The sequence below is a fragment of the Rhinatrema bivittatum genome, chromosome 4, assembly GCF_901001135.1.
Source record: "Rhinatrema bivittatum chromosome 4, aRhiBiv1.1, whole genome shotgun sequence".
NCBI classification, from domain to species: Eukaryota; Metazoa; Chordata; class Amphibia; order Gymnophiona; family Rhinatrematidae; genus Rhinatrema; species Rhinatrema bivittatum.
In genome coordinates, this window is record NC_042618.1 from 56,527,197 (window position 1) to 56,540,274 (window position 13,078).

Below are 13,078 nucleotides of genomic sequence, written 5' to 3' on the forward strand. Positions count from 1 at the left end.
CATCAGACAGACGAGAAAGAAGAATCTGATGGCTTAACGTGTCAAATGCGGTGGAAATATTGAAATGGAACATGACATAGCTTATTCCACTGTCAAAACCATGTCTAATTGTGTCCACAGTTTCAGCAATGAAAATTTTCCGGAAACTAAATTGCCACTGGTCAAGAATTGAGTGCTCATCCAAAAAATCTGCTAGCTGATTAAGTGGAAGCATTTCAATAATTTCTGAAACGAATGGGAAGGACGAAAAGGGATGGTAGTCGGTAAAATCAGAAGGGTCTGCAGGTTTCTTCCGAATCGGACGAACCGGATGCTCATTTCAAAGACACCGATAGAACACCCGCAGGCAAAGAGAAATTTACAATCTTGGAAATGCAGCTACTAATATCTGCGAAGCAGGGAAACCCACTGCTGCTCCTTGTGATCTTGGGCAAGTCACTTCACCCTCCACTGCCTCAGGTACAAAACCTCAGGGATGAATTTTCAAAGAGTTACACACACATAAAAACTGGCACGCGAGTGCACATAAGTAACCTTTACCTCTGTATTGCTATTTTATAAAAGTCAAAAGTACACGCGCACTTTACATTTCACACGCACATAAACGTGTGGAAAAAAGGGGTGGAATAGGGGCGTGCTAAGGCGGGGCAAAAGTTATGCACGGAAGTTGCTATTCTAAAATACACTTACACACGTTCATTGGGCAACTTACTCGTGTAACTCTGCACCTGCAAATTATCTTACGTAACTGATATCAGACTTGTTTATTGTTTATTATTGGCTGGGTGGGAAGTCGGGGTTTAACTGGAGGGAATTCAGGTTGAAGAACTAGGAGGGTCTCGATGGCCTGGAGAAGGACAGGGTGAACTGTTGGAGTATTTGGAAAACTGGCAATTTCAAATACATGCTCATGCCATAAAATATACTGACTTCTGAGCATACGTCAGGTTTTATATCAGTCCTCCTCTGTTTTCATGTGTAAAATATACGCACCTATATTTTTGCATAGTATCATAAAATAGCAACTTACTCGCATAAATGTTGGCCCTCTCTGGAATGCCCCTGGCTTGCCTCCAGACTATTCTGCACTCCGGCACCCTTATGAAGCTGGCAAGTTAGAGCACTCCATTAACATTGGGAGTGAACTGCTTACAGACATCAGCTACACATCCTGAAAAGAACACTGCAAAATCTCGCCATTGGTCTAGAACCAGAACAGAGCTCGGATTATTTGTTATTTTATATCTGTTTTAAAAAGTTGTTTAATAATTAAAAATAGCTCATGAGGATTATTCTCAAGCGATTGAATCGTCTGGGAGTAATATGATGTTTGGCTGAGTTAGTCATTGACCTATCTGCTTTGGGGGTGCAGTTGCTTTCCTCATTGCCTCTTTTTCATCTAAAGTATTTCCTACTCTGCCATCTATGTGTCTATTTCCTTCCAGCCAGAATCGTTGACAGTCTAAACAGCCCCCCAAGATGTCAGGGGGGTCTTCCCCCCCTCTCTGAATTTGCAACCTGCCCGGGGAAAGAGTGGGATCCGTGGCTGGCCCGGGGGAAAGCCCGTTCCAATGACGAGGTCACACATGCTCGGTTGCACGGGAGCTTACTTCAGCAGCAAAAATAGTGCCCTGGCACCATGCCAATCCCTCCTGCCCATTCCAATTGTCCAGTTCATATCCACATCAAGCTAATGCAGAAACATTTTATTCTGTTATTAAATAAATGAATCCACACACACAAAAAAAAATTGTCTTTGCAGAAAAGAAGATGACAAGTCCCTCTGATCTTGCTTTCAATTCCTGGGAATTTCTCTGCCGACAAACAAAAAACAAAAAGCAGATGCAGGTTTTGCCAACCCTGCTTTATGTTCCCTGCCATTTTCTTGTAGCAATAGCCATTATACTCTCTCCTCACTCTGTATTTATGGGAAAAGACCTTGATAAATCAGGTCCTAAGAGGCTTAGACAGTTTTCCTATTCAAAAACATGCCTAAGCCTTCCCACTGTATGTGCCCTCAGGCTACCGGGTCATAAAGAGGGCAAAGTCAGCTTTAAGATCTTCAAGGAACAGCTCAATCTTATTGGAAGGGGGAATGCACAATGGCTTACCAAAATGCCAGAGGATAAATCAAACAATAGGAAAGCGAGAGGCTAATGAATACTAGGAATACCTGCAGATCGTTTAAGGGGTTTAAAGGTCTGCAGTGAACTGCGACGTGGGACCATAGTTACAGAGAACACTTTAAAGAAATGTTCTCTTATAAAAACGTGGCTAGTGTGGCACCGCACATCATAGAGAAGTCACCGGCCAGTCAAACACCACCAGGGCCTTGTATGTCAAGCCCTCTCAGTTCTGAAACATGTCGGACCATGACATCAAAAGTGATGATCCAGCAGTACAAACCGTTAACATTTTCCACATTTATGGTACATCTTAAGCCTTTTTAACCTCACGAATGAATAGTGTATTAAAGCGTCTCTTCTCCAGCTCCCTCCCCGGTTCACACATCCTTGATTGTAAAAGAAAAAAAAAAAAAAAGCAGCGTGGGGCCTAGGAAGCTCTCAGAAAGGAAATACTTAAGACTTTGGATAACTTTGTGGAAGCTCAAGTCCGGCTGAATCCAGGTTCAGTGACAATTGCACCAGTGCTGTTTCCTTATCATGGGCCCTGCATGGTCTTTTCATGTGATGGCTAAGGGGGTGGGGGAGAGCACGTCAGGGAGAGAGAAAGAGATGGTTACACGGGGCTCTAGAGGCCTTCATGATAAAAAGTCTCACATAACCTTCTTGTTTAGGCTTTGCGCTACGACTGCCTCACCCAAAAAAGCTTGGTGAGAGCACCCCCTCGGTTGGCGAGGGTCTCACAGGAGCCCAGTGTTATGTCCAATGCAGCCCTAAGCTGTTCGTATCGCAACCAGTTTGTCCCATTTTCAGCCTCCCACTAACCTACATGCAAGCTCCACCTGATCCCATCTGCTCTGTTCTCCCTACTCCAGACTTCACAGCTCATTCTGATAGAACAGCCTTCACCCTTTCATACCTTTGCAGTGCTACAAGCTCATTAATAATCTTCTATGAGAAAATGCTGCACTGTGTTCTGTAAAACTTCTCATTGACGACGGGGTTGCCAGCTGGCTCCAGATGTTTCAGGACAAGCTGATCCAGCCTGGGTTTTACCCCCACTGCATGCATGGGCCAGTCGTCTTGCCTTTCTTAGGGGAAGGCAATGAGAGAATCAGCATTACAAACCCCTGCATGCAGTGGGATAAAACCGGCATTGGATGAACCTGTCCTGAAAATCTGGAGCCAGCTAACAATACATTAATACCCTTATCTCCAAGATCTCTGCAGTACAGTCCTATCTGCCCTCCCATCTTCCTCCCTCTGCTGGCCATCAATTCTGCAGCATGCTTTAATTCCAGTCTCTTGTTTCTCTCATCTGTCTGTCCTGTCTTAATCCCTGTGCAGACGCCTGTGGCATTTTCTGAGGCAGTTCCCTCGCCTCAGAAAACTGGTGCGCATCTGCTCTCCAGAAAAGGGAAGAGGTAATCTCTTTCCTGAGGCAGCAAGAGGAGAGCAGTAGGGTGTGTAAGTTACATCCCCGTGGTAGCTGCATGTAGACAAGCTGCACTGTTCATTGTCAGCAACTTTGACTCTACATACACCCAAAATACGATAGAGACAGCTCACAGAGCTGAAAAGTGCCTTACAAAAAAAAAAGGTCTTAGACAGGGTTTGTACTGTACCCATAATAAAAACAAACACAATATCCAAGCGATCATCATCGACATTCTTTATCTACCAAAACATATACCCTCAAAGCATGGATACCAAAGTGGCCTGAATTGAAATACCAGAATCATTGATCTAAGATCAGAGTTTTAATTACATGATGAAGGCTAACTGTACATGTGAAATACAGACGGACAATTCTATGTGGATGAAATCTGCATGATCAAGGAATTAGATGATACAAACACACACACACACACTCAAAAAAAATGGAAGTTCTTTACCTCCGATATTCTGGATTAAGATGGTACTTGCCACAAGGACCTAGAAAATAATAACTCTCTTTGAAAGGGTACAATAAACATGGTAAGAATAGAATTATTTCTTCCAAAATTTATTCCTGAAATAGTCATGGGCCGTATACTAACCTAACACTGCTTTAAGTGAACCATCTACAAATACTGCCTTACATTCTGTGGGCCCAACGTATTAAAACTGCCAGGTCCAGCAAGAATGAGGGGCACCCAACTAACTAGAGAGCAGTAAATCAATGGCAAAAAAGAGACAAGCAAGTGTACCTTTCCAGGTGATCCAAATGCAAACAGACCAATGTCTTCATAAGATGTGACCGCTGTGAACAGGAAAAAACAATGAGAGGCATTTAAAATGTATTTCTCAATAGATTGCACAGGATTACTCTAAGATTTCTTTGCCACGTGGGAGCTGAAGGTGCCCTGTGTTTGGTGGGACAGCAGAGTGCTGGCAAAACGGTGGTAACCTTGTGCTTGAGCAGGGAATAACATGACGTAAGGTTATTCCTGCTCGTTCTCAAGAGGCACTGGAGAAGAAGGAGAAGATGAGAGGAGCAACCCATTCCTAAAATCGTTAACTTAGTAACATGGTAGATGATAGCAGAAGACGACCAATTGCTTGTCCCATCAGATGCTGAGCTGTACCATATAGCAAGGATATATTTAACCCACTGGCCAGCTTGAACACTTGCAGGATATCGCTCCTTAACCAAGACAGTGCTCCACCATCCCTGATAGATGAGCAAAGAGATCTCACACACAACTTAGGCTCCTAAGGTTTTGGCTGAAAATCCACTTCATTTTAGCAGCCTAAATTTAGGCCTGCTATTTATTCCCCCTACAGTGAGTGAGGCATATGGCGCTGAAAAGCAGTGCTGCGTGCCTAACTTACTTCCCCTGACCTGAGCCTGCCCAATTTTTATTTATTTACCAGATTTTGATCCCGCATAATCCCAAGGTCTCTGCTGGTTACAACAAATATTCGTCATCAATAGACAGACACACAAGACTGTAATCAATTACAATTAAAAAGCGGCAATAAAAGTAGAAAAAATAAATGTAAAATTAAAAATACAGTGAACATATCGATCAACAGGTAACACAGAAATCAAATCAGAATAAAAACACGTTAATTTGCGTGGGCAGGTAAAATAAACTAATAAGGATAAGACATAAACAATATTCAAACTGAAATAGCAGGCATCTAACAACATTGCGAGCTCAATGCCCAATATTATCAAAAGCCTGCTTAAAAAAAGAGAGCATTCACTTGTTTTCTAAAGGTGGAATAACGCTGAATTTATTTAATTACCATTTGGTAACACCTACCTAAAGATCTCCAGGCAATCTACATCAAGTTGATGAAATACAATACCAGTAACATACCCAGCAAGGGCCACTCAGACAATAGTACAAGGTTTAAGAGAAGGACCATGATGGCAACTTATTCTTAGCTGGGTCCAAATGAGGTTTTAGGAAAAGCTCTCCTAATTTTGTCTCTCTTAACCAATCTCCTAAACCTTATGCAATATTTCTCTAATCTAACATTTCATGGTCAGGCATGCCATACAACAGGGGCTGCACATGAAAAAATATGATTCTTCAATCCGGCCAGTCTACATGTTTAAGTGATGGGACCCTCACAAGACCATCTCTGGCAGGTTAAACAATGCCTTGGGGTACACCAGCTTTAGCTTTCAGGCAACAACCAGGGCCCTGACCATTCATGGCTTTAAAGGTGAGGCAGAACGTTTTAAACTGCAAGCAGAATGATATAGGGAGCCAACATCAATTCACTCAGAACCGGAGTAATATGCTCTCTGATGGCAGCCGCATTTTGACTCAGCTGTAATCTGTTGAGACTTTTACCAGGAAGACTCATTAAAAAGAAATTATAGTAGTTTTTACAAGCTAGCACTAAAGCATATAGTAGGAGCATTTTTAATTGGTCAGGGTCAAATATGGTTTTAGTTGACAGACCATTTATAATTTAAAATTGCCTTTTGAACTGCAGAAGAGATTTGACTCTCATGGTAAACAGCAAATCTAAAATAACCAATACTTCTTACTTGTGGCCTGAGAGAGAATAGTTCCATCTAGCTGCAGCTGAAATTTAATATTCTCAAAAGGCATCTTACTGTCCTACAAAAAGTCTCTTTTAGCTGGATTCACCCTCAAGTATTTGCCTTCATCCACCGGGAGATGCTCGCCAAAGAATCAGTTACTATTTGTACAAACTTTTCCAGATTCTGTGGTAAGGGGCAATAAATCTGGATCCCATCTGCATAACACTGGAGCTTCACCCTACGAGATCTAATAACCTGTAACAATGGATAGAGACAGAAACATAGAAACATGACAGCAGACAAAAGACCATATGGCCTACCTAGTCTGCCCATCCGCCCAATTAATTTAGCATTATAATTCCCATCACTTCCTTAGAGATCCCCTGTTCCATGCATCCACCAGGGTGGAAGACAGTGTAGACCCCTCTGCAGGGGCTCCGCAGAGTAAAGTCTTCAAGGCGGACACCTTATCCTTCTACAAGACAGACTGAGTTCTGTCACTCAGAAAGAAGTGAAACCAAGAAGCAACATGACCTTCAACACCAATGTCCTGTAGCTTAACCAATAAACTATGAAGGCCAACTATGTTGAAGACTGCCATCAAGTCTAATAAAATCAGTGCCTCCCTTGTCTAAGTTTATCCATAAGTTGTCTACAGTGGCAACTAGGGCGGACTCTTGTGTTATGTCCACATCTGAAATTTGACTGAAAATGGATCAAGCTATTGAATTTTGGCCAAGCATTCTAGTAATTAAATTGCAAAATGCTCTTTCAATATATTTAGATACAAAGGGAAGGTTAGAAATAGAACTATAGTTGTTTAAAATATCTGGATACAGAGGTGAATTATTAACAACAAATATACCAATACATATTTAAGAAGGACTGGTAACAAAGCCTCTTCCAAAGAGATATTGATTACAGCTGATAAAAGCTCCTGCAGTTTTTCCAACAGCCGATTTTATCAGGTTAAAAGGGCATGAGTCTAGAGCAAAAATTGCAGTATTCATTTTGGTTAATAAGATCGCCACCTCATTCTTAGAATATTAAATTATTCCCAGCTTTTTTGGGATGGCCTAGGTGCAACTCCTACTTCAGAATTCACATTAATCAAAGGGATAGAGAACTCCCAGTGAAAACAGGCCACATAAATTTAGGTGCACAGAGGTAGATATTTTCACTGATGCAGATCCAGAAATCTCAGTCCCTCAGCTAGGCACCTAGATTTTATCAATATCGCCTCCTGTATTACACATGGTGCCCAAGAGAGTGAGGGACACTATTTTTACAAATTGTTTCTAAAATGTCAGCATTAATTTCATAACATATGCATTATATATTCATTGGGGGGAGGGGACGCTACTAGGAGAAAGCCCAATCGCCCAAACCTTAATAATGTACAGTATTAATTTACGGTCTCACCATGGAGCGATACAGAGGCATTGTGACATCCACCATTTTATTTGGCATTTCCCCCCTAATAATTCCTAACATTCTGTTTAGCTTGGAGAAGAGAATGCTGAGGGGGAATATGATAGAGGTCTACAAAATCATGAAAGGACTTGAACAGATAAATGTGAATCGGTTATTCACTTTTTCGGATAATACCAAGGACTAGGGGGGCACTCCATGAAGTTAGCAAGTAGCACATTTGAAACAAATCAAAGAAAATTCTCTCTCACTCATGGACGAATTTTCAAAGGCCAATGCGCATAAACCCCAGTACGCGCACAAGTGTCGGGCCCTGAAAAAGGGGCGGGCTGAAGGCCCACTTAACAGAGGCCATTAGCCGCTGTACTGGGGAAGCGCACGCTGGCAGCCGGCCGGCGTGCAGAGATTACTGTTGCTCCAGAGGAGTAGTAAGTAATAAAATAAAACATTTTCAGAAAGGTAGGTTAGGTTTAGGGAGAGGGGAGGGGAAGAGGGAGGAAGTTTAGGTAGGGGAGCAGGGAACTGGGGGAGGCCCCATGTATTAATCGAAAATTCGCACCCCCTGTACGCACATGTGTGCGCAGATTTTAAAATCCGGGTACAAATGTGTGCGTGGCCATCAGATTTTATAACATGCGTGCGCCGGTGTGCGCATGTTATAAAATCAGCGTGTCCATGTGCCCATGCCGGGACCCGCACACACATGGACGGCTGTGCGCTCCTTTTAAAATCCACCCCTCAATGCACAATTATGCTCTGGAATTCATTGCCAGAGGATGTGGTTAAGGAAGTTAATGTATCTGGGTTTAAAAAAGGTTTGGATAAGCTCCTGGGAGAAGTCCATAAAACTGCTATTAATCAACAGGGAATAACCATTGCTTGTTGCCAGCATTAGTAGCATGGGATCTATTTAATGTCTGGGTACTTGCCAGTAATTGTGACTTGGATTGGCCTCTGTAAGTCATATCTCATGTTCTTATAAGAAAATTAAGGACAAATGGCCATGATAGGAACTTGGATAAAGGAAGGCTCAGAAGAAATACTTCTTTGCTGGAATCACCTACTAGCAGAGGTGGTGGGAACCGGTACTAAGACAGCAGCGAAGCATGCATGGGACAGATAAATAGGACAGTTATATGAACAGGGATGGGGAGAATTTGGGTAAAAGAATGAGGATCTGGGGGTTGGTTTTAAGTACAGAAACATTAGGGGTAGATTTTTTAAAAAAGCGCGTTCGCGTACTTTTGTTTGCGCACCAGGCGCAAACAAAAGTACGCTGGATTTTATAAGACACGCACGTAGCCGCGCGTATCTTCTAAAATCCTGGATTGGCGCGCGCAAGGCTGCCAATTTTGGGCAGCCGGCGCGCGCCGAGCCGCGCAGCCTGTCACCATTCCCTCCGAGGCCGCTCCGAAATCAGAGCGGCCTCGGAGGGAACTCTCTTTCGCCCTCCCCTCCCCTCACCTTCCCCTCCCTTCCTCTACCTAACCCCCCCCTTACCTTTGTCCGTAGATTTACACCTGCGAGAAGCAGACGTAAATCTACGCGCGCCAGCAGACTGCTGGCGCGCCGTGCTCCGACCTGGGGGCTTGTCCGAAGGCCTGGACCACGCCCCCGGGCCGGCACCATGCCCCCGCCCCCCGAAATGCTGCGCCCCGCCCCCAAAACGCCGCATCGTTCAGCCCCGCCCTCGACACGCCCCCTTCCAAAACCCCCGGGACCTACGCGCGTCCCGGGGTTCTGCGCACGCCGGCGGCCTATGGAAAATAGGTGCGCTGGCGCGCGAGCAGGGCTTTTAAAATCCGCCCGTAAATGCTCATCTATTGAGAATCATAGGGAATTAAAAAGGGACAACAACCAAAGCAGCCTGGATAAGGCGCAATTTTTCCTCTTATTCTCCTGATGACCCTTCTCTTTTCACTGTGGTGCAGAACTGATTTGTTGAGCATACAAAACAGATCAGTAAATTATTAGATACCTTAACTTAAAGATATCTATTCTGCTTTTCATAGCTGCTCAGTCATTTCACAGTGGATCACAATGGTTAGTCTGGTTGAAAAATGTTACAGGCAATTTACAGTGTAGACAACATAATAGCTGCTACAGAATGGTCGCGTTGTCAATTTGATTGAAAGAGCAGAACATAGTTCAAATTAGTATATATATATATATACAGTTCATAACCTCTTAATTATTGGATCCCCCTACGTATAGGATCATATATCACAGAATCTCAAATTACAGTATATTAGAACACAGAGAATGTGGTATTTGCTTACAGAAAGTACTGATGCGTTCTAGTAGCTCTATTGGTTATGGAGACAACCAAAATATTTACAAGTTGTGATGCCTTTCCTTGGACCAACGCAAGAATTACTCAACTGTATTGTTGTGCATGAGCCTTTGAAGCCACAGAGGCCTCCCCTTCTTCAGGAATCAGAATTTTACAAAAACAGCACAAATTGGCCTCACGCTATCTTTCTGGCACTCTGAGATTCTAGAGCTCCTATCGATGGACTGTAAACCTTGCAGTTTGGGGGAAGGAGGGAAGAAAATTAAACAATTCCCTAGAATCTGGGGTTCGTTTATAGATCAGTTACATCCATCTGTTCAGGACAGGTTTTCGGTATCAAAGAGAGCCAACGCTACTACTTTTATCTCTGACAATTGTGGTACCAATACTGCTCCAGAATGGCTCTATATTTCTGTTACTTACAATACAGTTCTGTTGGCTTTCATTTAGATGGGGAGGGGAGAATGGGAATGTGCCTTGTTTTTTCTCATTCCAGATTTATACTTGTTTGTTTCTGCTGTGATATTAGCAAACCATATATCATATTGATTTGTTTTCATGATGCCACTATTTGTTATCTGTGCCTGGGATGTTCATCTGTTGCTGTTTATATGTTTCTTTGATAAACTGAATGAAGATATTATGCAAAAAAAAAGTACAAATGCATCACCTTTCAAGAGCTTCCAGACAGCAATCATAAAACAGATTCACATACCGGTCTGAATGCACATATGCAGCAGGAGGTAGATCGAATAAGAAGCCAGACAGGCAACAATCAGCAGCAAAATACTGAAAGGTAAAATATTAAAAGTTATGAGGGCTAGTCTGGAAGATAACATAAAAATGTGCATTGCCCTTTTTCTTGTGCTACAGCCTTAAGAGACAGCGAGAGAACTTCCTTTATGCCTTTCATTTTAAACATGACCTATGTCAGCTGATAGCTGTTCACAAGCTGCTGACTCACCTCAGTATTACTATATTGCATTATCATCAACTTTGTACAGCCTCAGACTGAAAAGCCTAGAGGATAGCAGCAGAAGGGTGGTGCTCTGGCAACTACCAGGACAAGTGCAACTATAAAAGTCAGCAAACAAGGTGCAGGCAACAATTGTATTTAGTTAGTCGAGAAAGCACTGCGATATGAGCCTTGGAGAGTTCTCTGCATCTGCATTTTCTTACCTAAGGTGACAAAGATCAGCGGGTTTTGAACCCTGGCTAGACTACAGTACTGCATTCTGAAACAAAGAAATCTAAAAAGTGTGCTTATCCTTATTGCATTTAGCCACACGTCTTCTGAACTAGACAAGACTGCAATGTAACCCTTACGTTTAAAATGACTACATTACAGAAATGCATACACCATAAACTTACCTGAATCCGATAATCCCCGTGTTGGCCATTGCATACGATAAACCAAGGATTCCGCTTCCCATGATAGCATTAATTAAATTAAACACTGAAAAGCCAAAGGAAGTACCTGAGGATGCCCGCCTCTGAGACCTCTGCAATAACAACAACCACAATTACCTGTTCAGACAGTATCGGCTTAACAGCACACATAACAGAACTCCAAGCTCCCATCCCCAAACAGCCAAAATGGTAGATGTGGGGTGGAGGTAGGAGGCAGGTGAATCGAGCTTGGGCCTACAGAGTTAACAGCTTTTACCAGATAAGCAAAGCCAGCATGACAAGTTTGATCTGAGAAAAACAATTATCTTTTTATAATAATGCATTCATTCAACTCTCAGGAGACAAGTAAAATTGCAGAGCAAGAACCGGGAAGTGAATCTTTCTGAAGAGAATGCTTTCAGAAATTTTTGACTGATACTTAAGTGCCCCTTTTGACAAATGGGGAGGACAATTTTCAAAGTAATTTAAGTGGGTAAACAGTGATTTACTCTCACATGTCGCCTGTCTGAGAATTGCTCTCCCTCAACCTGCTAAATGCACACACACATCTCCACAGTGTCGGCACTTTTAACTGCATTTACAGGAGGTGTTTCCAGGGCTGGTGCTTTGGATGGAATCGGAAAAGAACCAGCCTGGATTGTATTTTCAACTCTGCATGCATAAAGTTTCCATGAAAAAATCCACCCACATAAAAAGCAGATGCAATTGTCCATGAGTACTTTGTACCTTCAGCAAAATGCAAAGTGAAGTACGCATGCATTTTCTCTTTCAAAACTGATGCAAAGTCTACAAGTAAAAAGTAATTGAGAGCTTTGTCTAAAGCAGACAGACAATCTGATTTCAAGGTTTTAATAAGTTATCTTCTATAAAGCCACATGCTTCATCAGAATAACATGGTGAAATTAAACTTACCAGATGCCACTTAATTTCCTTTCTTTTAGTCCTGCCAGACCAGTCCAGAAATTGGATTTGCCCTCCTACCAATAGATAGAGGCATGGAGCAAGTTCTTTGTCAGTAATCTTATTGCCCAAGCTCATATGAAGAATTCTTCTTAGACTTAACCCAAAAATATTAAATTCCCAAACCAAGTGGCGATCAGGAAAAAACAAACAAAAAAAAAAAAGAGACACATTTTAAAAAAATGTTTTTTTTAATGTATTTATTCATTTCAAATTGAATAGCCATATTCTTATGACAAGCAAAGGCTAAACAGGAAGAAAAACATTTCAAATTAGAAACAATGAAGAAAATACATAACCATAGTCCCCAATAATAAAGGGAGGGGGGTGGAAATATAGAGATCTTGAGAATATGAAAACTAAGAATAATTTAAAAAGAATTAACTTGCTACATAGTTGTAGTATCTTATTTAAATTAAACGTCATCATCAGGCACTACAATTGGAGATTTCTTTTGATCAAGAAAAAAATGTAATTGGTCAGGAATAAAGAAATGATATCTATTACCAGCATATGAGACAACACACTTACATGGGTTTCTAAGCAAAAATGTAGCACCCATAGACAAAACTTCCTGACACATAACAAGAAACAATTTCCTTCTATTCTGTATAGATTGAAAAACATCTGGATAAATCCTGATACGTTTCCCATACAACAAAGCTTGAGCTTTATGAAAGTAAAATGTCAAGATTATATTAAAGTCTTGCTCAAATACAAATGAGACCAAGAGAGTCGCTCTTATCTTCAACATCTTCAATGGAACTTTCTAATATAGCAGACACATCCAATGGGGAATCAGCTGCCAAAGAGCAAATGTTCCCCTCTCTTCTCCGAGCTGGCAAAAAAATAGGCTTCGCTAATTGGTGGACA

The 13,078-nt window shown here is 42.0% G+C and overlaps 1 protein-coding gene across 3 annotated transcripts in view; it reads right to left on the reverse strand.

Annotated features, from left to right (window-relative positions):
- Window positions 1–13,078, reverse strand: part of SLC38A6 (solute carrier family 38 member 6) — a 117,133-nt gene that overhangs the window by 95,084 nt on the left and 8,971 nt on the right. For all 3 annotated transcript variants that reach the window (XM_029598158.1, XM_029598157.1, XM_029598160.1), the window contains exons 2-5: window positions 11,207–11,337; window positions 10,551–10,624; window positions 4,313–4,365; window positions 4,019–4,058 (exon numbers count right to left, since the gene is read on the reverse strand). In XM_029598158.1, coding sequence (XP_029454018.1) covers window positions 4,019–4,058; window positions 4,313–4,365; window positions 10,551–10,624; window positions 11,207–11,337 — 298 coding nt within the window. The remainder of the gene's footprint in view (window positions 1–4,018; window positions 4,059–4,312; window positions 4,366–10,550; window positions 10,625–11,206; window positions 11,338–13,078) is intronic.